The sequence below is a fragment of the Hippichthys cyanospilos genome, chromosome 3, assembly GCF_059441005.1.
Source record: "Hippichthys cyanospilos isolate Australia breed blue-spotted pipefish chromosome 3, RoL_Hcya_1.0, whole genome shotgun sequence".
Classification (NCBI taxonomy): domain Eukaryota; kingdom Metazoa; phylum Chordata; class Actinopteri; order Syngnathiformes; family Syngnathidae; genus Hippichthys; species Hippichthys cyanospilos.
In genome coordinates this window covers 19,111,676-19,134,739 of record NC_142371.1, presented here as the reverse complement: position 1 = coordinate 19,134,739, position 23,064 = coordinate 19,111,676, and the positions used below count along the sequence as shown (strand labels likewise).

Sequence of the window (23,064 nt, the reverse complement as noted above, 5' to 3'; positions counted from 1 at the left end):
ACGGGCAATTATCCGAGGTGTCAAACCGTGGACACGCGTCCGCCTTTGTGTAACGCACAAAAGGCCGCTTGCCTGGAAAACTGCTGCGCGGTTTTTAATTGAGCCGCTTAAAGCGTTGACCCTCATTAGCACATTCTCACAGGGAAGAGTCTGCCATGTTGCTAGTGCTTTTAATTGCCCTGTATCGTGATGACTCAAACATATCTATGGCAGCGGCGGCGGCAGGTGGAAGCGCGGGACAAAATGGAGGACAATAATGGGCAATTACTTGATTGGAAGAAAACTGACTTGAGTGGAAGGTAAAGTACAACAGATTTTTCTATAAAAGAGACTTTGACCTTTGGGACTGTTTTTGTTTAGATTAAACCGAGGTCCCAGTCAAAAAGGAACACCCATTTGAAGCAATTTATGTGGGGAAAAGACACGCGTTTTGTAAAAGTTTTTCTAAAAGAAAGCGTGATTTTTTTAAGATAAATCCAAAATCTGTTTTTTAAATCAACAAAACAATATATTTGAAAGTTTTTGGTTGCAATTTGATTGAGAAATGACATTTCACGGTGAATCAAAATGATATTCCTTTGAACTCTTGATTAGTCTTGGCATCGATATAAACAGGCTTTTAACGTAATCAAGAGGTATTTTACTTCCGTTTTTCAGATATTACTTTCCACAAATCATATTTCTTCTTCATTTCTGATTCGCTGTTAATAAAGTTTAATAATAATAAGTTAATAATAAGTTAATAAAGTTAATTAAGTGACTGGTCTGATTGTTTTGTTGACGTTCCCTTTAGCACAGCTCCATCTAGTGGATGCATAACGCAACCCCAGCCGCTACTGTAGCTTCTATTCTATGTACCTTATAGTACAGAAAATACAATAGCAACGATAAAAGGCCTACGAATAATAAATATAAATACATTTGATTGACTACGAGAATATTTGAATTTTATTTGGCATAATTAGACACACTTAAAATGGTGACAGATATGTGCAAATTTTTGTGTGATATGTGAAAAAATAGTTAATCTACTTAAAAACTATCATAAAATTACACTATTAATTCGTAGAGACTACATCACATTAATAGTAGGGACATTTTCTCTTCTCTTTTTTTAATCAACACATGAATGTTCTTGCTATTTTGAGTTAGATGGGTCAGCGAGATTTTAATTTTTGGCAAGTCGATTTTATGAACGGTATTGGATTAATTCTATCCCAAATTAAATCTCCTCTGGTATGTATAACTTTTTACTGCTTGGTGGTCTATTTTTAGCATCGCACATGAGCTTTTGAGATGTGAGACAGCTACAGTTCTGTCTCAGCGGGACAAGAATTCTCTTCTGGAAAAGAAATACCAAAATTTCACGTATGAAGTGCAGAAAGTGTGTTTTAAATGACAAAAATGTTCGGCGGGTTGTGTGTTTTTTTCTCTTTCTGTAGCAGGCTGACAACATCTTATCACCGGGGGTTTTTACCAGGGAGAATTTGAACTTTGACCCAGTGAGAAGGGCCTCAAAGATTGATTTCAGCTCCTCCTCGTCCAACGGAGCCAACCAGGAAGAAGAGCCGGCGTCTTTCTTGGCCGAGGAAGTCGGAAGACGGGTCACGTCGGAGGTAAGCTAGCAAGGATTGTGTCATTTTCCGTCTGAGGTTTCACACAACACTTTATCTATATTTGTAAGGTTTCTATCATGAACAGGGCCTGGGCTGCGTTCAGGGCCCATCCGTACGTTAGCAACGTGGTCGGCTACACGGCGCTGTTCGCCTCCGCCGATGTTTTCCAGCAGCGCGTTTTGGCACGGAGGGACGCGTCCAAGGTCTCGGCCGGCGTGGACTGGCGCCAGACGGCCCGAGTGGCCGCCGTGGGCTTTTGTTTCCACGCCAACTTCAACTACCAATGGCTGCGCTGGCTTGAGAGGATGCTTCCGGGGGGCGGGGTCAAGGCTGTGACGGGGAAGGTGCTGGTAGATCAGATGGTGGCCGCGCCGCTCACGATCAGCGCTTTTTATATTGGTGAGTTGTTGACGGAAACGGTCAAAAAAGCGGGATACATCCTGAACTGGTTTCAGCCAATCACAAGGCACACAAAGACAAACAACCAATCAAATGCAATCACACCTAAGGACAATGTAGAGTGTCCAATGCACCATCCATGTTTTTGGAAATGTTAGAGGAAACCAGAGTGCCCCCCCCAAAAAAAAAAAAAAAACAGGCATGGGGAGAGCATGCAAACGCCACAGATTTTATATACACATTACTTGGCACAAAAATCGAAATTTCCCATTGTGAAAATTCGACATTTAAAAACCACACACACATGTAGCGACATCAAAACAAGCACATTTTGGTAGATCAGGAATTATTGTTAAGTTAAATGGAAAAAGTTTTGTGGTTGAGGCCCAGGAAAGGATTTTTCACTTTTTTTTTTTTTTAATTCAGTGGACATTGTACTGCTCCGACTGATGTTCATGCTTTGGCCACCAGGTGGAAGTATAGGTTAGCTTAGCTTATCTTTTGCTTTTTATTCATAGGCCAATGGGGTAATTTTCATTACACAGTGAATTCTACCTAGCAACAAGCTAAACGATGACGAGGAATCAGACTGAGAAATGATGCTTGTTTACACACCCACCATTTTTTTTTTTTTTAAGTTTCGTACACTGAAGAAAATAGCTAAATTAACTCAATTTTATTTTATCGAGTGGTTCCAGAAAATAAAATCATGCATTGTTAATAGATGTAAAGTCAACATAAAAAATGTCAGTTTTCAATCCTAACAATTTATCACTCATGTATCGATTTTATAGGTTTGAGTTTACTAGAAAACAAAGATGATATTCTTCAAGACTGGAGAGAAAAATTCTGGACATCTTACAAGGTAACTGTCAAATTTTGTGTTTTTTTTTTTTTGGTATGGCATTCTAAAATGAAGGTGTTATAATCATGTTTTTTCAGACTGGTGTGGTGTTTTGGTCAACAATGCAGGTGAGATCGCTTTGATTTTTCACTTCCTGTAAAAATGACAAAATTCAAGTTTCAATTTTTTTTTTTTGATCCTCATTATCCCAGGCTGTGAACTTTTCCCTGGTGCCCCCCGTGGCTCGAACCGTGTTCCTCGGAGGCGTGGCCCTCGTTTTCACCATTTTCCTGTGTCATCTGCGACAGCAGAAGGGCCACAAAATTGAATGAATTTCACACCATTTTTGTTATTGATGACCAACTACTGTACAGTATTATCATTTTGCTAACAATTTCATGTCTAGTTCAATTTACTCAGGATCATTTTTTGTCTTAAATACGAGTCCATATGCCAATGAACGTTTAATTGTTATATTACAATGGTAATGTTAATATGATTATAAATATAACTAACATATGAATCAATAGTGCAGCTCCTGGTCAGCTCTTGTTATAAATTACTGCTGTATAAATAAAATTGACATGACTTAATCTTAGAGGGTGAAAATTAAGCAGTTGATGTAAAACAGTGTTTCATGTCTTTAATGGCATTTAAATAAAGAAAACATGGGAAAACCACAGAATAAAAAAGACATCTTTATTGTTCTGTCATTGCAATATAAGTGATTTTCAGTTTAAAAAGATGTTACATTATTATTAACGGATTTTTATGCCGGAAACTCAAATTCTCAAGTCAGTGTTTACTCGTTTATTGCGGGTTTGCATGCCCAAAATAGCCAGAGTAACTGAAATATGCAAAGGTTGAACTTTTTTCAGTTTTTTGTTTGTTTCTTTTGTTGAAAAGAAAATCATGAAAAATACTATTGTTCTGTGTGGTTTGACATAAAAAGTGAAAAAATAACAAGAAAAATAACTACAAAAAGTTTACATTTTGTGATCCTGTTTTTTTTTTTAATTTTGTTCTTTTATTGAAAAAATAAACAAAAATCAATTTTGTGATTTTTTAATTATTTTTTTTTTGACTGATCTGACTTTATAAAGGAGAGGAAAATAGCAAGCAAAGGACGCTTACATGCGCCATTCAAAATTCCACCCGGTTTATCCCAACGGAGACCTACCGGAAGTGTGACTTCTCTTTAACCAATCACAAACGCGAGATTGCAGTGTATGGTTTATCGCGAGATTTACGCTCTTCCTTTTTCCCTTCGATTCCAAGATGGTAGGTAGCACCAGTTTAACATTCATGATATCCCGATTTGACTATCCACGGTCATCCTCTGAATTGCCACCGCGGATCATCTTGATTGTGACGCTGATTTGTTGTGGAGATAGTTTAGGTCGCAATAAAACAACGATTTTGTGGTATATGTGTCTGCCAAGCATATTAGCTTCGGCTCGAAGTGCCGACAGCTAGCCAACTAGCGTAAAACCATGACGTTGCGCACAAGACTCATTCAAAAATGTCTCCCGGTCTAAAATAGGGACCAGTATAATGAAATATAATTGCTTGAATGTCAGCTAGTTTTTCATATCTTAGCGTCGTCGATAAACAAACCATGTTGGTGCTTTCGTGCTAATAGCCGCTAGCTTTTGAGAAGTCAACGTGTTTACCCACCTCTTTAAATGTCATTGGTTCAACTTCAATTTTGCGATAGAAAAGTAAACGTAACTGCATGCTAAATAACCGATCCAAGTTTGTACCTGCACTATAGTTTGGGACTATGAAATGAATGAGTGCCATGTTATTGATGCAATTGTGTTTGATTGCTCCAAAAGGGAGTTGACATCAGACATAACAAGGACCGTAAGGTGCACAGGAAGGAGCCAAAGAGCGAGGATATTTACCTGAGGCTCCTGGTCAAGGTAAGTGCATCACATTTTGCTGGGGGGGGGGGGGGGGAATCTTCTGCAGAAACCAAATGGAATAAAGTTAAGTTTCTCAATGTTGCTCTACCCCTTTCAGATGCTTTTGACACATCACAGGATGTAAATAATCTATACTGTCTCCCACAGTTGAAGTTTATCGTAAAACTACACATAAAACGAGACACATGAAATTTGAGATGGAAATTTTGGCTTGGTTTGTTAATATGTACTAAAGGTGTTTTGCCTTGTAGCTTTACAGGTTCTTGGCTCGCCGCTCCAATGCATCCTTCAACAGGGTTATTCTGAAGAGGCTCTTCATGAGCAGGAGCAACAGACCTCCCATCTCCCTTTCCCGCCTGGTCAGTCTTACCCGTCTCACATCTTGCTAGTTTTTGACAGTTTATGGCTTCAATAAAAACAAATGTGAAGATAGTTGTACCGTAATTCCCCAAATGCACCCTCAATTTTGGGGTCATATTTAGTATTTTCTATGTTACCATATATAAGATGCACCAACACTTTGGCAACAAAGTCAAAACTATAGTAAAAACAAAATAAGTCATCTTTTCTAAACTCTTGATATTTTCTTGTTTACTTAAGATGTATTTTTGTTGCGAGTTACGTGTATCAGCGCAAGTGACATTCATTTTTACACATTTTACCATACATAATGTTATGCAATTTGATCCAGTAACGTTTTTACATAGACATAATGCAGTGTTGTATGTTTTTTTTTTTTTTAATCACTAAGTTAGCAGTTATTCCTCCTAATATGATTGATTTCCTTCCAGAGTGTCCGCCGCGTAAAAGTGCTCTGATTTGTATTGGTATTTTGACATTATGGAATGGTATTGGTATTATGCTTTTGAGAGGCATTTTTTATACATTCTACTTGTGTGGTTGTAAAAATAATTAGGCCTTAAGAAAATAAACAGTATATGTCCACATATTCTTAACTGGCTCTTGACAAGTTGATGGACCCATATGTTTTTACTTTAAGTTCAAATTCCAATGCTTGACTTAGTTGTAATGTTTTTAAGCATATCTTTGCAGAACTACCTTTCAGAAATGCATTATTTATTCATTTTTAAGACAATTTACATGAAGCATAAAAGCATGTACTGTTCAGCTAATATCACATTGGAGCAGTATCTCTATGAGACAGCATTCTGTTCTTTAATGTCAGAATTGTATGTGGAAAAGTTGTATTTGGACATCCTTAATACCTGTTGCAAAAAATCTAAATTTCAGGGTGCTTCTATTGTCATCAGTAGGTTTTGGTAAGTTAATTAAAAGTAAGTAAGTAAAAGTAAATAACTTAAAATAAACGTAATACATGAAGTTCTCCAAAGTGTCACAACAAAAATGGGGAAATACCAATTATCTTTGTTTTAAGTACAAACAACAAAGAATGGTAGTGTTGCCAGGGTTACTGAAATATAAAGTTGGCTGAAATTTAAATAAAGATTTCACTGACGTTAATGTGATTATAGAATGATTTTATATTGGAAGTCACATTTGTTATTAAAAGGTCTCCCCTATCAGTGAGACTTGAGTTAACCCTACGGATTGTCAGATTTCAAAAAAGCTGTCAATTTCTCCGCCGCTGAATTTGTCTCTCATTCCAGATCCGTAAGATGAAGATGCCCGGCCGCGATGACAAAATCGCCGTGGTCGTGGGAAGCATCACTGACGATGTCAGACTCGTGAAAATGCCCAAGCTCAAGGTTAGCACGCTTTTTGCCATTACACTACTTTTTGTGAACGCCCCCCTTTCTGTGACCTTCCGATGTCTGCTACAACCACACGCTTACGTGCAAGGCTTCACACTAGCTGTCCTGAGGGGAAAATGATTGTTAAGCTTCCAGTTTCATCAGCAGGTGGCAGCAGACAGACTGGAAGAAAAACAAAAATATGCATAAGTGGGCACTCTTGAAACTTTTTGTGGCTAAAATACCCAAACACAGAATAGAGATGATGTGTTGGGTGTATTGAATTTTTTTGTTGTTTTTTTTTTGTGCTAACTGACTGGCGTTCCCTCAAGGTGTGCGCCCTGAGGGTGACTGACGGCGCTCGCCGCAGGATTCTGAAGGCCGGAGGTCAAATCATGACCTTTGACCAGCTGGCATTGGCAACACCCAAAGGAAAAGGCACAGTGCTGCTGTCTGGTATGTACCACAGCACACAGCTTTAATACTTCATCCACACCCACTGAAAATGTCATGTTTGCTCATAGCTGCACTTGCTTGACCGTCCCTCCTGCCACGATTTCCTCACGTTGTGTAAATTGTCAGTGCGCAGATGTCAACTGAGTCATGCGGAAATCGTGTACGCGCGCCCCCTTTGTGTTGACCAGACGTAAGCCGCTATCGTTGAATATCCAGATATGGATGTTCTTTTCCATTGCATGACTGATGAAACATTAACCTGCAGCAATTTGGTCGTCATTGTCGGTAGTGAGTCAAGGTTTACTTAAAATTGATTGAACACTTTTGTCAGAAGTCGAGCTATTTTTTTCGTAGCCTTGAATCACAAAGAGCTTCACAAGCCTGCGGTAAACTAAAATCAGGACCATCCCGTTTATTTTTTTCTTGCTGGTCTGATGGAAATTTGTGCACCTGTAAAAATACTTCACAAATTAAAGGCATGCAGGTTGACTCCACCACCGGAGAAGGGGAGCTTTCTCCATAGCCATGATCTTTATCAATGACTGCAATATCAAGTTTTGAATCTACTATCATATCCCTTCACTTGACTACACTAGTCTTCTAGTTGTGCAGTAGTCATAAATAAAAATGAGATTACAAAATGCCTGGTGAGTGATTCAGAGAGAATAACCTCCCTAAATTTGTTTTTCAGGTCCTCGCAAGTCCAGAGAGGTGTACAGGCATTTTGGAAAAGCTCCTGGAACTCCTCACAGCCACACCAAGTATGTGCACACTTGTACATTTATTCTGCTGGACTTCAATAAGAAGTTCATACTGAAGTTGTCGGAAGGAAAATTAGTGTTTATTCCCAAAACATGCTTATGTTAATTGAAGACTAAATTGTGTGTGTGAACAGTTGGTGGTCTTCATGACCTCTGATTAACAACAAGCTGTCAAGCGTTATCAATAGAAAATAAAGACAAAAAACTAGTCAAAATAATCTTTTGCAAAAGAGAAAGATGGGTTCATCTTTGTTTTATATTGCTAGGAAGGCGGTTACAATGTTCACAGTAATACCATTTAATGATTGTTTATATTTGGCTGAAATTCTGAGGATTGGGAGAACTATTAGGCGAATAATCATTGCACCTTTAGTAACAACCAATCACGGCTCACCTGTTTCTATGTTTCGTCATGTGGTTTGAAAGATGAGATTTTTGGCACCGTTGTATGCTTAATTTAGATTCCAAAGAAAAATATTAATCAGAATATAGTATTCACAGTAGTGGGGTTGCATAAAACATATTATTGTAAGGAAAGTTTCATACTTGAGTTCCTTTTTAAATACTGCAGAACTGTCCTTAGGGGAGGAATTTTTCACATTCCACGCATGGTGGCCGTAGCACACATAGAGAATCACTCATTTGAATTATTTTAAGACAAACCTCATTTTAGTTGTTAAATGCGGCTTGTGCTAACCTCTTTTGTCTTTTCCAGGCCCTACATTCGTTCCAAGGGCAGGAAGTTCGAGAAAGCTCGCGGTCGCAGAGCCAGCCGCGGCTACAAGAACTAAAGTCTCTCTTTTGTTTACCATGCAAACCCATTCAAATAAAAGACTGGCTGTACGAAACGTCACTTCCTGTTTTGTTTTCAATACTCTCCCATATATGGTGCCGCCTAACCTATTGTGTGCGAATTCTTGGACCTTCCAAGTATGATGCATTCCTTTGACTGCTTTTTGCCATGAAAGCGTGAGGGCAAGTGAAGTCATCCAGGGGTTGTGTGTGCGAAACGATTGGCTGGCCGCTCAGGCATTCGGGCCCAAACAGGAAGTGAGTGATGGTCTGTCAATGATTGGAGAATGTCGGTGGGTGTTGCGTTGTTTTCCTTCTCGCCATTGGGTTTCCTTTGCGCCGCTCAAAGCAGCAAAAGCAGCAGCGGTGCGCGCACTTCCTGCAGCGCAACGCTTGTCACCAGAAACAACCGCTGTCCAACGCGGACAAGATGAGGTACGGCGCTCTCCTTTTATTTCTACTTTTAAAATCCATTTCCGTTCAATTATAGCGGCCTGTTTGATCGCGTCGAAAAGCTGTCCTCGGTTCTTCTACCCCCGCTTGGAATTGTACACTCACCTCGGCTAGCTGACGTTTTAGCCAACTTCCATGCGACCAACATCAAGCTAGACGCGATTCCGCCCCAAAATGAGCGTTTATTGCACTTTGAATTTTATTACCCGTTCATAATCAATTTTGCACTCAACCGGTTTCGGTTTCCAAGACCGTAAGCGGCCAGCAAGCTTCCAATTGGCTCTTCGTTACTTTAGCAACCTTAGCTAACATCACAACAAAGTCGCCAATAATTTCAATGTACATGGACAAAATTACAACGCTTCCGAGTTATTTACTACGTGGTGTCGCTAGGATTTTTGTAATTAATCTTTATCCTCTTATCGAGAATCTGCTTGGCTATCTTACTCATTTATGGTCAAAGTTCAACGAGCTTTTTAAATTGTATGCTAAATTAAATTATGTGTACATTTGTACTGAATGTTACATCACATATAAAAAGAGCTTGACCAAAGTCATACATGTTTATTCACAGATTCTTATTTATTACTCAAAAAATAAGATTTGAAATTCTGTCCTGGCTGTCAATCAATTAATCAATGAAAACGTTTCTTCTAATTTCATCTGGCCAAGAAGTCTGTGCTGAATTTACGACTAAAAACCGTGGCCATTATAATGCAACAACCATAAACGTTCATCAAAGCATTAAAGAACATAGCGATTTTTTTTTAATCTGGTCACCAAACGGACATTAAAACATAATAAACATAAAAGTTGAATAAAGCATAAAAGCACAGCATATCATAGCTGTTTTTCTTTTAATCTGGTCAACAAACGTGCACATTAAAACATAACAAACATAAAAGTTGAATAAAGCATTAAAGCACAGCATTTCAAAAAGCAAACTTTCGATACTGCATCTACTCTGAACGAAGAGCAGAGAAGAAAACTTGGTTTGCAGACAAAGCACATTGGAGAACTTTGACCCGAGGTATGTGCTTCCAAGCCGAAAATTAAGTGTCACGATTTGTATATTGCAGCCTAGATTTACTGTCTGATACCAATACAGATAAAATATCAACAGGAATGATAAATACTTTAATTTTTTAAGTACGAATTGTTAGAAGAGCCTTGACGTGATACTAATTATTCAAAAAAAGAACAGTCAGCGACAGTTATACAGAATAAAGTTAGGTATCAAATCGGTGTCAATGTCAAAATACATTTCAACGTATTGAAAGTCGCCGCTTTATGGTCGTACGATAGAAATGAAGAGACAGTAATTTCCTACAGATTTAGGGAAAATTGCTATACCCTAAACATTTGTGTCCACAGTAGTGAAATTTTGTCTTTGGTCTATATCTTAACCTTTCTAAGATCCTTTCTACTGAGCACGCTAGACTTGTTTTTCCCCTTCAAGAGGAAGCATTTATTTTCACATCTACATTTCTGTGGAATTTGAAGACAATCCTTAGGGGGCACATTTTACTTCAGTACGTTTGTTCAGCCTCCTCGTTGGGATCTTGAGGTGAAAACCGGAATCCCTAGCCTAACGGAGATCGACAGCTTAATGTTACCATTGAGCGTCTGTGATGCATTCAAGGGTTAAAGGCAGGAGCTTGCCCACACATGCCCAAAATACCCCCACAAGTCAGTCAACAGCAGCTTCATTGTGCAAGAGCCCAAATTAGGCCGCCGCTTGTATTATGATTTTCCGTGCGCACACGCCCTGTTTCAAGGACCAAAGGTGCAACAATGGCCGCGGGGGCCGCTCCAATTGGAACGTCGCGCTTATCAAAACAGGACATCGGCCAGGCATTGATTCTGTCTGCGCCGTCGCTTGCGTAAGGTTTTCCTGACTGTCGTAAAAGTTGAAAGCGAGAGATGACCAACTCGTGAGGTTGGAGTATTTGAACAAAGAGAGGCTATTGAGCTCAATATCTTTACGCTTGTGCGTTTTTTTGAACGCCAATCCCTTACGTCAGACGTTTCGCATCATTTGGAAGGCATCGAAAGGGAGCTGAAAATTTTCCCGGGTGGTGACAACATGGGAAATATCAACGCTTAGCATGCTACGAAGATTGTGCGCTTATCCCTTGGCTAAAATAATTTGAAGAAAATAATTCAAAAATGGTCAAAATACTGCACAAGGGTTAGCAAAACGTACAAGATTCAGAGAAATTTATGACAGGTTTCTGACTACCGGTGACTGTCAGCATTCTTTGACATTTTCTGTGGCCCAAGTGTAAGAAATCGCAGGAAGATGACGTGTTTGTCTTGAAATCCTTTGACCGCGGCGGTTGTTCGGCGTCAGCAAGCTGCCGATGTGACTTTGACTCACAGTGCGTCTCAGCAAAAACTAAATGAGCGAGTCACGCACCCCAGACATCCACATCATTTTCTTCTCACCGGGGTATCAAGTAAGAATTACCGGTGTTATAACCGTACAATTGAGGATACTTTTATTTTTCACTCACCGCTGAAAAAAATAGATTATTGATTCGCAATGGCAACCCCTGAAGTGATCAAGTGAAAGGATATGATGATTTCTGTCATTTGCAGTTAATGAGCTAACTTATTTACGGCTAGCTCAGTTAAAATGGATATTTGACGTTTATTTCCGTCAATGGCAGTGAATGAATCTTTCGAGCGTCTGAAATTCTCAGCGTTTGGACAAATTTAGGTCTTTAAATGATTGACCCATTATCACTAAAATATTGTAAATATGTTGCTAATTCATTGATTAATCGTTGGCCTTCTAGTATACAAATCAAACCTTTGAATGATTGTTTTGGGTTTTGATTAAAATTGTAACTGGGTTACGATTTTAATAAAAAAAATTTTAATGGTTACAGTTAATGAGCTAACTTATTTACGGCTAGCTCAGTTAAAATGGATATTTGACGTTTATTTACGTCAATGGCAGTGAATGAATCTGTCGAGCGTCTGAAATTCTCAGCGTTTGGACAATTTTAGGTTTTTAAATGATTTATCAGTAAAATATTGTAAATATGTTGTCAATTCATTGATTAATCATTGGCCTTCTGTATGCAAATCAAACGTTTGAATGATTGTTTTGGATTTTGATTAAAATCGTAACTGTCCAGAATGACAGGGAAAAAACCAAACTAAACGTGTCAACTTCAAAGACGCATAAATACGTCATTGGTATTGAAAAAAAAGAAGCTAAAATGACATGAACAAATCGCAGCTAACTTGAGTTGTGGTCTCCATGCAGGAGCCGAGATCTCCGTGAGGGAACGTGACGCTTGGAATTTTGACCATGACATGATCAAAGGAGCCACCTGGAGCCGTCGTCTTGTTTTTCTTTTGTCTTTTTTTTGTGCATGTCCGTTGTATTTGTTTATGTCTCCTGTCCACCTGTCCCTCTGCTGTTGCAATTGGAGGACAGTTTAAAAAAAAACAAAATCAGGCACTCCGTGTACCTTATATTCTTTTGTTAAAATCTAGAACAATCCTGCACTTTTTGTTTTTTGTTTAGCACGTAACGGGAATCGTGTTTTATTTAATGACGTTGTTTTGAAGTCTTACGCATTTGATCGGTATTCTCAGTGAAACTTGATGTCTGTTTAATTATTTAAAATGTTATTTAGTTGTAGCTGCTAAGTTGCCTTAATTTGTGATTTTTTTTTTTTTTAAATCTCGCAAATAGGAAATAAGTTATTGACTATTTACAATTGGAGCTGACTAGACGTAAACTGCACTGTAAAAAAAAAAAAAAAGTTGAGCAATACAACAAAATAAGTTTTGCGAACGTGAAAATTGACTTTCCGCACAAAAAAATTGAAAGCTTACAGAAGTAATTCTTACATTGTCAAACTATAAGCTAGCTTAGCAAACAACGTGCTAACTCACATTGTTGCAGTAAATGTCAAGTTATATCTCCATGTTGTTCCAACTTAATTATTTTAGCTAAAAGGAAACCCCAAGTTGTTTTTTTGTTTGTTTTAATGATTATTTTAGCTGAAAGGAAACCCCAAGTTGTTTTTTTTTTGTTGTTTTTTTTTTTTACTTCTTACGACAGTAGCTGTGACACTGGAAATTTCCGTTTGACACTATGGACTGGAAACTGTTAAGCTTTCTGCCCCGATGAAGACCCTGAGAACGACATATAGGAACAAGAACTTTTTTCTTGCGTCTTCAAGAACCGAAGGAGCTTTAATAACGCCGTCTCGCAACGATTCCCACGCGTCCTTTTCTATCTAGCCGCTTGGCTAAAGCTCGTCGGCTTTTTGCAAGCCAAGATGCGCTCCCCAGAACCGTCCTCCTTCCCCCCTTCGGAAGCCCTCCTTCACGGCCAGTTTGCCAGCTGGGAGTCCGGCAACAATCACGGCAGCGGCGGCAGCAGCAACAACAACAGCTGCCCCAATAGCCCCGGCGGGCCGGGCGGACTCTCTCCGGCCGCCTCGCCCACTCCGGCGCAGGCCTCCAACTACGCCTTGACCCTCACCCACGTGCATATCCACATCCAGCGCCTGTCGCCGCGTCCGGGCAAGGAGGCCCGTCTGCTGCTGCCCCTGGTGGAACTGGTGGGATGCAGCTGCCCCCGAGCCCCGGCGCCCCCCCTTCTGGTGCTCTACTGGTACCCGCCGGGTAAACGGCGCAAGGGGGTGTCGCGCCGCCGCCAAGTGAGGGCCTACCTGGCCGAGAGCAGGGGCGAGGCGGAGCGATGGTCCGCCGCCGTGCAGTGTTTACTCCGAGGGGTGCCGGTCACTTCTGAAACTGGTGAGTAGTGATTTTTTTCATAAATTTAAATGTAAATGACACCACATGACCAGATCCATTTTGTAGTCATATGCAACAAAATACTTTTTTTTTTAGGGCGGTGGGGGGGGGGGGTATTTATCTATTGATAGCCTTTATTATCATTACACCTGCACAAGTACAAGGTAGAATATTTACACTAAAACTAAACCAGGGATGTCCGAACTGGAAATACTATGAAAAAACTATGGAAATATTAAGACATTAGGGCCACGTAACTTTTAAAAAAATTATTAAACACCTTAAAGATCATTCTCAAACACAGTAAAAATCAAGCAGTTGCATGTTTTCTGTATGTAGCTATTAAACTACTCAAACGCTTTAAGTTAAGAGTTATAAGGTAAATTAGAATTCCGTTTTTTTTTTTCCCACTTTTAATTTCTACCATCAAACTTTTTACTTTTTGAAATACAATTGCAGGCCATGTCAAAATGTATTTTTAGTAAATGCCGCGGACAGCAAAAATGTGAATAATCTCTCAATGGTTTTTAAAATGTTTTTTGGGGGGGGGGTATGTGGTATCGGTACTTGGTATCTGTAAACACTCAAGTGTTGAGTACTCACTGGTATTGAAAAAGAGTTACATCCAATATCCCTACAAATGATAGTAGCTCCAAATTGGAGACGTTTTGATTAAATACAATCTTTTTAATAAACATGTTGATATTCCTACCACGAAAGTATTTTTACACGACAATAATTCAAATCCGTGGCACTGAGATTTACGAGCGCTTCAAAAACTTCGGTTGACTCCCCAATGACTTTCTCCTCCTCCCTTTTTGATTCCTGCGTATTTTGTAAACGTTTGCTAAATATAACTTCGTGTCACAGTGACCAAGACATACAAAAATTTTTTTTGCGGCTCTCACATTAGAGAAAAACAAGAAACGGGTCCTGTGTAGTTTCGTGTCAACTGTACTGATAACCGGTAGATGTTCATAATATTTAGTTTTCACTGTACTTATTTGTGAGCGGCCTCTGCACTTTAGCAGCGTCTGACCTCCTTTCCTGTCTCCTTCCTCCCTCCTTTGCCTCTTTAAAGTCTAATCTCCCTCTCTCCTTTTGTTTCCTGACCTGAACTAAAACCTCATCATCCCCAGGCTGTGTTTACTGTAGCAGTAAACATGGCTGTCCTCACTTTAACCCAACCGCTCATTTCATCCGTCACGTCTGATCCTTTGTTTGCTCAGTTCGTTGTTCCTCTGGGCCGTGATATGTCCGAGTTTTCAGCAGCTGCGGCTATATTGGTTTTCCGTTGATTTGTGTCGCCGAGTGCCAGTGGATTGCTGTTATATAATCTGAGATTAATCCGAGCGCGTGGTCGCGTCATCTGCGCCGGCACGCAATAAACGGAAAGGCGCGTAATCGAAGCGTTTTGGGATTTTGCAGGTGATTAACTCAACTACCTCGGCGGCGTGCTTTCATGAGCTACATTTACAGGCGGACTGATGGCGAACAACGTGTTGCCACGGCAACTGTGTTGCGTAATATTTCATGGAAAATACCCTCTTAGATTACTTTCTTTAAATACTTTTTACGGGATAATCTGATCTTTTTTTTAATGTTTATTCAGCGGAAAATGTCATAAAAAAAACATTTTTTTTTGTGATTACAGAGCTTCTCAACAGGTCAACTTGACCCTGGAGTATTTGATTTGATTTGGGGGCAGTGGGCATATACTACACATATAGGTTGTCTTTAATTTGAAATCCCCAAATAAATGCCCTGTTTGTCCTTCTAAATGACAAATCTGCCCCACATTTGTAAGTTTCTGTATTTGATTGACTAAATTTCGGTGCCTATATTTGAGATTTTTACAAATGTCATTATTGGCCTTCTTAAAGAAAAATCTGATATTGAATCAATTTAAAACTGTATTAACCTAAGAAAACGTCAGTCATTTTTATAACGAGATTCTTCTGACATTAGGAACAATTTGCAACTTCGTTTTTTGTTTGAAATTAAAACGCTTTAACATGTGAGCTTTATTTGATTGTTTTTGACTATTTGTTTTTAAACATTCTAATGTCCTGGAAGCTCTTTTTTATTATAATTTCAAAGCAAATTGGATATTGTGAAACAAAAAAAAACTATGGTTCATTGATTATTTTTAGACATATTCCTTCCCATTTAGATGCCAATATCTATCTGATCCAAATATCTGCCTTCTTTACGACTAATAATCGACATTGGCCCTGAAAAAACATAACCATCTTTTACTAGTTCCGCGTGGTTTTAATGTTCCCACCATGCTTATATGGACTTTCTCTCAAGTTTCCCAGACTCCGCACATAACCAAACTATGTATTTTATGCTCCTTAAAGACTCTTAGCACACTAGAAAATGCATAAGCAGCGGTAATGAGCAGATGGGCGGGCCTTAAATAATTATTCGATTGTCCAGGAGTGATCATTGTCACGCACTAATGAATACTCTTCCCCTTGTTTTTTTTCTTGTCAGAATTTTCCAGAAGCCTTCTACCTCGCCCCAGGCGACTTCTGCTACTGGCCAATCCCTTCAGCGGGAGAGGCCAAGCCATGCAGTGGTGTCAGACGCACATCTTGCCGATGATCAGAGAGGCTAACATCAGCTACAACCTGATCCAGACAGGTAGCGCCGCTTGGCTAATGTACCCACAGGAGACCGCCGCTAGTCATTTATGTTGAGCGAGTTGTCCCCTCAATCCGCCTCAGAGCGTCAGAACCACGCCAGAGAGCTTATCAGGGAGATATCGCTCCCGGAGTGGGACGGCGTCATCATCGTTTCTGGAGACGGCCTCCTGCACGAGGTGCGAACGGATGGTGAACGGCGTTATCTGCGGCGATACCGATACGATGTGCTCTCACCGTCCCGACAGGTGATTAACGGCCTAATGGAGCGTCCGGATTGGGAGCAAGCGATAAAAACGCCTGTGGGCATTCTGCCCTGCGGCTCTGGCAACGCGCTGGCTGGGTCCATCAACCATCATGCAGGGTTGGTAACGGTTTCTTGCAAAAATATGGTGACGGGGTAAAAAATAACTACCATTATTCCTCAAATATAAGATGCTTTTTTTTCACAAAATATGAAGGACAAAATGTATAGTTGCGTTTTCTTAATGACTAGAATTTTTTTTTTTTATTCCATTCAATGAAGATTGATTTGACGCACAGATGTGTATTTTTATATCCACCATATTCTTACTGAAAATAATTACCATAATGGACGTCATAGTGGACGTCAGTTGGCTTTTTTTTTTTTTGCCTACCTTATTATTTGCTCGATTATGGAATGTAGTGTGCTCGGGGAAGTGAACAAGAATAAGAATTTCATTGTGTGGTATTACTATGCATAGGACAAAATAAACTCTTGAATTTTCTATAAAAGAAGCGAGCAGACTGAACCAACGTCCGTGTCCGAGGAATATTACTAAAACAGAGGATCAATTTCTTTGGATGCGCATTGTAAGTCACTTTTCAAAATATTTGTAGATATGATATGTGCCTTCGGGAGCCCCTCCTGCTGAACTGCTGTTTCCTGCTATGTCGCGGCGGCGTGCGGCCCATGGACCTGGTCTCCGTGACGACCAGCCCACCCGCCAGCGGTAATAGCCGAGCTGCTGCCGCAGTGCCCAGGAGGCTCTTTTCTTTCCTGTCCGTCGCCTGGGGATTCGTGTCGGATGTGGACATCGAAAGTGAGAGGTGAGCTGTTATTGATAATCAATTGTTAATTTCTGGAATTTTATGACTTAAACAGTCAATACTCTCAGATACTTTTCTCGTCTATGGCAGCAGTACATATCAGCAAATCTAAAGCTTTTTAATGTTATGACAGAAAGATATTTTTCTTTTTCAATCGCGTTTAATGGAACATGAAGCAACCTGTATTGCTAAACCGTGTTATGAAAAGCCAGAATTAAAACCAATGTTTACATAATCCATTTTCTAGAGTTGCTTGAACAAAATACACCCAGAGACACAGGTGTAGTTCCAAAATGTAAAAAGTCAGACAGACAAGTGTCCTCCAAAATTATTTTGAGCTGGTTATGGGCTTTGGAAAAAGAGAACCAATATTTTTGCCCATTTGCCTTTGCCAAATTCTAATGAATAAATCTATTAGTGTGTTTTTCTTGGCGGTCAATTTGTATAAAAAAAAAAAAAAAAAAGCGATAAAATTTAAAACTTGTCTTTTAAATTTTAGATTGGCAGATGAATCGGCAAAATAATCACCAGATTATTCTATTACCAAAATAATTGTTAATTGCAGCCCCGATTGAGGCAAAATAGTCAATAGCTTCCCACATGTTTTATTACTACCCTCTGCTGGCGGTTTAGCTCATTACAACTCAAATTGCTTGCAATTTAAATTGTATCAATCCTTGGCATATAATGGGTTTAAGCTTAAGTACAATAAAATGAATTTTGCCATCTTTGTGCTTATCCGACCTGATAGTGTGTATTGGTTTAATAATGTGGGGTTTTATTTTTTATCCCTATGTCTTGTTTCATATGACCACAGGTATCGAGGCCTGGGCTCGGCACGTTTCACTCTCGGGACACTGGTGCGCATCGCTTCCCTCCGCTCGTACAAGGGCCGTCTGTCCTACCTCCCTCCCTCCACCGTGAGCTCATCGCCCGACGCCACGCCGCCCCCACCCAGGAGACCCCTCTCCCGCAGCATCACGGAGGGCCTGGAGGGCTTCTGCAAACCCCCCATCCATCGCACCTCCTCCGACATGGGCATCAGCGAACAACGGAGTCTGCGCCGTGGCGAGGGTGAGCGGGAGAAGGAGGAGCGGCAACGTGAGCGAGAGAGGAGACGGGAGCGAGCCCGGGGGGGAGGAACGGGGGTGGTGAGGGCCAGCAGCCTCATGGAGGACAGGGAGAAGGAGAATGAAGGTGAGGCGGAAATGGAAGAGGCGAGGCTGAAGAGGGAACGGGGCGACATGGGAGGGGACGGCGGACTGGCGCAGATTCAAGACGAACACGAGGATGAGGGAAGGACAGAGGAGGACTCGAGCGAGATGGAGGAGGAGGAGCATCAGGCGGGCGATGGGGTCAACCGCGTCGAGGTAGATAGGATGGGGCAGGCTGGAGAGCCCGGGGAGGACTTGACAGATGAAGGATGCTACACCTACCAAGATGGAATCCAGGAAGCCAGGCAGAGCCTCAGGAAAAACTCGGCTCCTTCCAGCCAGATCGCCAACGCTCTTTTCGGTCAGGCCGACGTCAACTCGAGTCCCTCTTACGGGGTGGACGACGTGGACCTGAACGGAAGCTACTACCAGAAAGAGGTGTACCCCCTGGATGTCGCCCGGGAACGGGCCCTCACCATCTCCTCCCCCTTTCGCCACTCCCCCTTCTCTCACAAGCATAGAACTGTTGACCAGAACCAGAACTCCTCGCGCCCGAGGCCACTCTCGCTCCTCCAGCACTCGCACTCCAACTCCCTGCCTCCGAAGCTTCCGTCCCTGTCCCTCTCGCTGTCCCCCACGCCTCCGTCCTCGCCTTCGTGTGCCTCCCCGCACTCCTCGTCCTACCTGGCCCCGCGGCCCAACACGCCCGGATCCGCCTCGCCCTCCATCCGCACGACTCCCTCGTCGTTCAGCTTTGATATCGCCGAGCCAGCCGGACCTCTGAAAAACCGTCCTTACGTCACGCTGCCTTTAAACGTCCCGAGGGACGACCTGTTGCCCCCCTTGGACCAGCCCCTCCCCACGCGAGACTGGGTCACCATAGAGGGGGATTTTGTCTTGGTGTTGGCCCTTTATCAGAGCCACCTGGGAGCCGACCTTCATGCGGCGCCGCAGGCCCGGTTCGACGACGGGCTCATCCACCTGACCTTCGTGCGGGCCGGCATCTCCAGAGCCACGTTGCTGCGACTGTTCTTCGCCATGGAGAGAGGAACCCACCACTCTGTCAGCTCGCCGTACGTCAGCCACGTTTCCTGTCGCGCCTTCCGGCTGCAGCCTCTGTCCGCACGCGGGACCCTCACTGTGGACGGCGAGCTGGTGCCGTACGGTCCTTTGCAAGCGCAGGTTGGTTCTTGTGTTTTATACCAGTGGGTTTCAAATTTGGGTACGTGAGAATAATTGTTTCTGCAGGTATCGGCAAATCTATTTAATTCTGTGACAGGAACAGCACATGTCTTTTTCAAACTAAGAGCAAATTAATTGGAACATTAGGAAACTCCATTTTTGTAACCTGACTTTTTTGCAAAACGTTTTTTGCCTTTATTTAGAAAATGTCTCGTGATCTATCTTGAGTTGCTGAATAAAATAAGCCTAAAATCAAATATTTCACAGGAGGTACGTCATTGAAAAAACGTTGCGAACCGCTCAAATGTGAAAACGAGTACACATGGGGTTGTGTAAAGGAATTTAGTTTCAATAGAGATTTTAACAAGGTTTCAGCAGATCAAAATTCAATGCTTTTTAATGCCATGACAGGAAATGGTTTCTTTTCAAATAAAAAAAAAAGCTAAATTCTTTGCTTGTTCTGTAGCAGTACATCAAATTAAAGTGGCATCCTTGCATCCTTCCAATTTGGTATATTCGTCTCCCAATTAGTTTTGGACATCCGTGTTCTAAAATTAAAAATATCTTGCAGACTTAAATATGACATTGTGACAATTGCCTTTGAATTTTGACCCATTTTCCTTGCATTGCAGGTTCATCCCTCCATGGCGCGCCTCATTGTGGGCGACGCGGGAGTGCAGGTCACCAGGTTCTAAATCAGGGATCGGTGGAAGCTCATGAAAAGCACTCACTTCTTCTGGATGATGGAAAATCCGATTCCGCGGCTGCTCTGAGAGACTGAAATAACCTGGGTCGCACAAAGAGTTTTGACTAAAAAGGGATAACCTTTACCGAGCCATGCATCGTTCGAGCAGGAATGCAGGGATTAACAGTGATGTTTTTTTTTCCTTTTTTTAAAAAGAAAATAGATGAAAAATGCACCGCATTGCACAGCTGCGGGAATACGCTAAGCGATCCCGCCCACGCATGAAAACTGCACAGTCTGGAATAACGAGGGAAGAACAATCGAATGTTAACTAAATTTTTTGTTTGTTTTTGCGCAGAAAGTGCATGATTTGGGTGTATGTATACATAAATGGTATGCATGTGCAGAAGCACTACCAGTAGTTTGCCTTACGGGGAGACGAAGCGTCAATTGACTTTACAAACGACACTCTACAACGATGCAGTTTTATCGCTTCAGTGGTTCATCACGTTCATTTCACTTACGTTACCCTCAACAGTATTTGATGTCCACGTTGCGCTCGGTAATGACGTGCAATTTAACCTTATATGCACACGATAGCCTCTTTCACACAGCCATGACAAGCGAGTTAAAAGTTGAGTTTTTAGCTTTGTTCTTTTAGGGACTGTTTACAAATATTCCATATTCACCAAAACGCAAAAGCACATTGTCTCACTTTCTGCTGGAGCAAACATGCTAAAAGTGCTCAAATTATCTTTGTATCTTCTATTCTATTGGAGGGACTACATTTTAATGACAAAAATACTCACCAAAACGCAATTTAAAACACTTTAGGGCACAGGTGTCAAATGCCAGATCCGGCCCGCTACCTCATTTTATGTGGCTCGTCAAATGCTAATTAGGACTTCCCAGTTTCTGGCTAAAATACCAAATTTGCAAGCTGTCTTCAACTTTTACAAATTCTTCGGATATTTGGCGCCAATCCATCTTGCAATTTTTCAAATTTTTCGGCCACAAGACCATTCACAGATTCAGACTCTTGTCACAAAATTCATCAAACATGCCAGTGAGCATTGTTTACATGTATTGCTGCACCGTTTGTGTTCAATTGCTTTGAAAGAACCTTTAATATCCATGAAATTTTTTTTAGCATTAAGCTTGCGGGCATTTAAAGTGATGTGAATTTTATAAAATAACACCCCTTGTTGGCATTAGCATTGTGTGTTGGTATCACCCCACGTTTGGTCTGTTAGAGAAATTCAAAATGATGGGGGTGATTTTATTTTTTTAAACGCACCCCTCTTTGGCATTTAGCATTGTTTGTTAGCATTAAGCGAAAAGTGATGCAGTTGTTTTAAAATACGATGGTATGTATCTAAAAAATCTCATGAGGAGGAAATGAAACCCGCACAATTTGAACTGAGGAAAAAAAAATGCCACGTGTTAGAGGCTGTGTGAAAGGGGCTTGAAATAACACTAGAATGCACACTTTACAGTGCAGGAAATTTGCAGTTGCGGGAAAGGAAGCACTAGTAAAAAGTACCTTACGAACAAATGCTACGAATTGTAAAGGAAATGACGTTTTGTCATATGAAATAGATTTGACTGAGCGCTGCCAACCGTAATCATGTCAAAATGTTTAGCTTTGCCTTAAATGACCACAGATATTTTTAAATGGAATCAACAGGGATTGACAAACGATGACCTGCTTTGTGTAAATGTCATTTTGAGACCTGCTGATGAAACCGGTCAAATCAATAGCATGTGCACTGTATCAATCAGTCAAGATGGTGCGTGAACTGTTTGGGTCTTGGGCATGCCTGGAAATAAACCAATGCCTTTCTATCATAATCCTGTTGAAAATCTTGTTTGAGAAAACGTGGACGACTACTTTTTACTGCTCACCAGGCTGCTATTTTGCTTGTTGTATTTTTTTTTTCCTCCACACAATACAACTAGTCAATCACAATGGCGTATTAGTCTAGGCTTGTAACAACAAGTAGAACACAATTTACACTTGTTTTTTCCAAAATGAACACTAGACGTCAAGATTTCCATGATATGGATGTTGGAACTGAACAAATAAGTTTGATGCTTAAATGTCCAGGCCTCTTGATAATGCAATGCGCTCATCTGTAATGGCCCTGCTTGGAAGGAAATTGCATTTAATACTAAAATGATGGAAGAAAATATATGATCAAAGTGTACAGTTCATAGTTGTATATGTTTGGAATAAATGTAACTTAAAACAGTTTTGACTGAATTGTTTTTTCTTCTGTGACTGAGTCAACAGATGCCATGACACAGCACAACTAAAATTATGACTTCTGTGATTGAGAAATAGTCAACAGATGTTGAGAAATAGTCAACAGATGTCATGACACAGCAGAACTAAAATGACAATAACATTTTAGTCGTTTACAACCCAAGTAAAGATGTGGAATTTGTTCTCATTTTGGAGATTGTTCGTTAGTTAAGCACGTATTTCTTTTAACACCCCTTCAATTTGCATGTATCAAATACATGAAACAAACACAAACAATACATTGCGTTTTATACTAAACGCAAATGTATAAAC

At 40.8% G+C, this 23,064-nt stretch overlaps 3 protein-coding genes across 4 annotated transcripts; all 3 read left to right on the top strand.

Moving 5' to 3' along the window:
* LOC148426129 (mpv17-like protein) lies at positions 1–3,474 on the top strand. Its single transcript, XM_088411154.1, has 6 exons — positions 1–299; positions 1,443–1,616; positions 1,685–2,015; positions 2,810–2,880; positions 2,958–2,987; positions 3,072–3,474. The coding sequence occupies exons 3-6, from the start codon at positions 1,694–1,696 to the stop codon at positions 3,189–3,191; spliced, it is 543 nt and encodes a 180-aa protein (XP_088267280.1). The 5' UTR covers positions 1–299; positions 1,443–1,616; positions 1,685–1,693; the 3' UTR covers positions 3,192–3,474.
* A 588-nt stretch (positions 3,475–4,062) lies between these two features.
* Positions 4,063–8,569, top strand: rpl18 (ribosomal protein L18). Its single transcript, XM_088411941.1, has 7 exons — positions 4,063–4,140; positions 4,698–4,784; positions 5,039–5,146; positions 6,416–6,514; positions 6,832–6,955; positions 7,647–7,716; positions 8,432–8,569. The coding sequence occupies exons 1-7, from the start codon at positions 4,138–4,140 to the stop codon at positions 8,505–8,507; spliced, it is 567 nt and encodes a 188-aa protein (XP_088268067.1). The 5' UTR covers positions 4,063–4,137; the 3' UTR covers positions 8,508–8,569.
* A 227-nt stretch (positions 8,570–8,796) lies between these two features.
* On the top strand, positions 8,797–22,736 carry sphk2 (sphingosine kinase 2). Of its 2 annotated transcripts, none has more exons than XM_088409588.1 (8): positions 8,797–8,943; positions 12,239–13,746; positions 16,246–16,395; positions 16,479–16,573; positions 16,643–16,758; positions 17,256–17,465; positions 18,283–19,801; positions 20,434–22,736. In XM_088409588.1, the coding sequence occupies exons 2-8, from the start codon at positions 13,266–13,268 to the stop codon at positions 20,494–20,496; spliced, it is 2,634 nt and encodes an 877-aa protein (XP_088265714.1). In that variant the 5' UTR covers positions 8,797–8,943; positions 12,239–13,265; the 3' UTR covers positions 20,497–22,736. The 2 variants fall into 2 exon arrangements, with proteins under 2 accessions (XP_088265714.1, XP_088265715.1); XM_088409589.1 differs by lacking the exon at positions 8,797–8,943 and adding an exon at positions 9,901–9,991.
* Positions 22,737–23,064: the final 328 nt, after the last annotated feature.

Excerpts from the sequence above, each read along its gene's own strand:
- LOC148426129 (XM_088411154.1), top strand. The coding sequence starts at position 1,694 with ATGAACAGGGCCTGGGCTGCGTTCAGGGCCCATCCGTACGTTAGCAAC. Across the intron at positions 2,016-2,809 it reads GATCAGCGCTTTTTATATTG|GTTTGAGTTTACTAGAAAAC; the intron begins GTGAGTTGTTGA and ends TCGATTTTATAG. Across the intron at positions 2,881-2,957 it reads AATTCTGGACATCTTACAAG|ACTGGTGTGGTGTTTTGGTC; the intron begins GTAACTGTCAAA and ends ATGTTTTTTCAG.
- rpl18 (XM_088411941.1), top strand. Across the intron at positions 5,147-6,415 it reads CCATCTCCCTTTCCCGCCTG|ATCCGTAAGATGAAGATGCC; the intron begins GTCAGTCTTACC and ends CTCTCATTCCAG. Across the intron at positions 7,717-8,431 it reads ACTCCTCACAGCCACACCAA|GCCCTACATTCGTTCCAAGG; the intron begins GTATGTGCACAC and ends TGTCTTTTCCAG.
- sphk2 (XM_088409588.1), top strand. The coding sequence starts at position 13,266 with ATGCGCTCCCCAGAACCGTCCTCCTTCCCCCCTTCGGAAGCCCTCCTT. Across the intron at positions 17,466-18,282 it reads GTGGACATCGAAAGTGAGAG|GTATCGAGGCCTGGGCTCGG; the intron begins GTGAGCTGTTAT and ends ATATGACCACAG. Across the intron at positions 19,802-20,433 it reads ACGGTCCTTTGCAAGCGCAG|GTTCATCCCTCCATGGCGCG; the intron begins GTTGGTTCTTGT and ends CTTGCATTGCAG.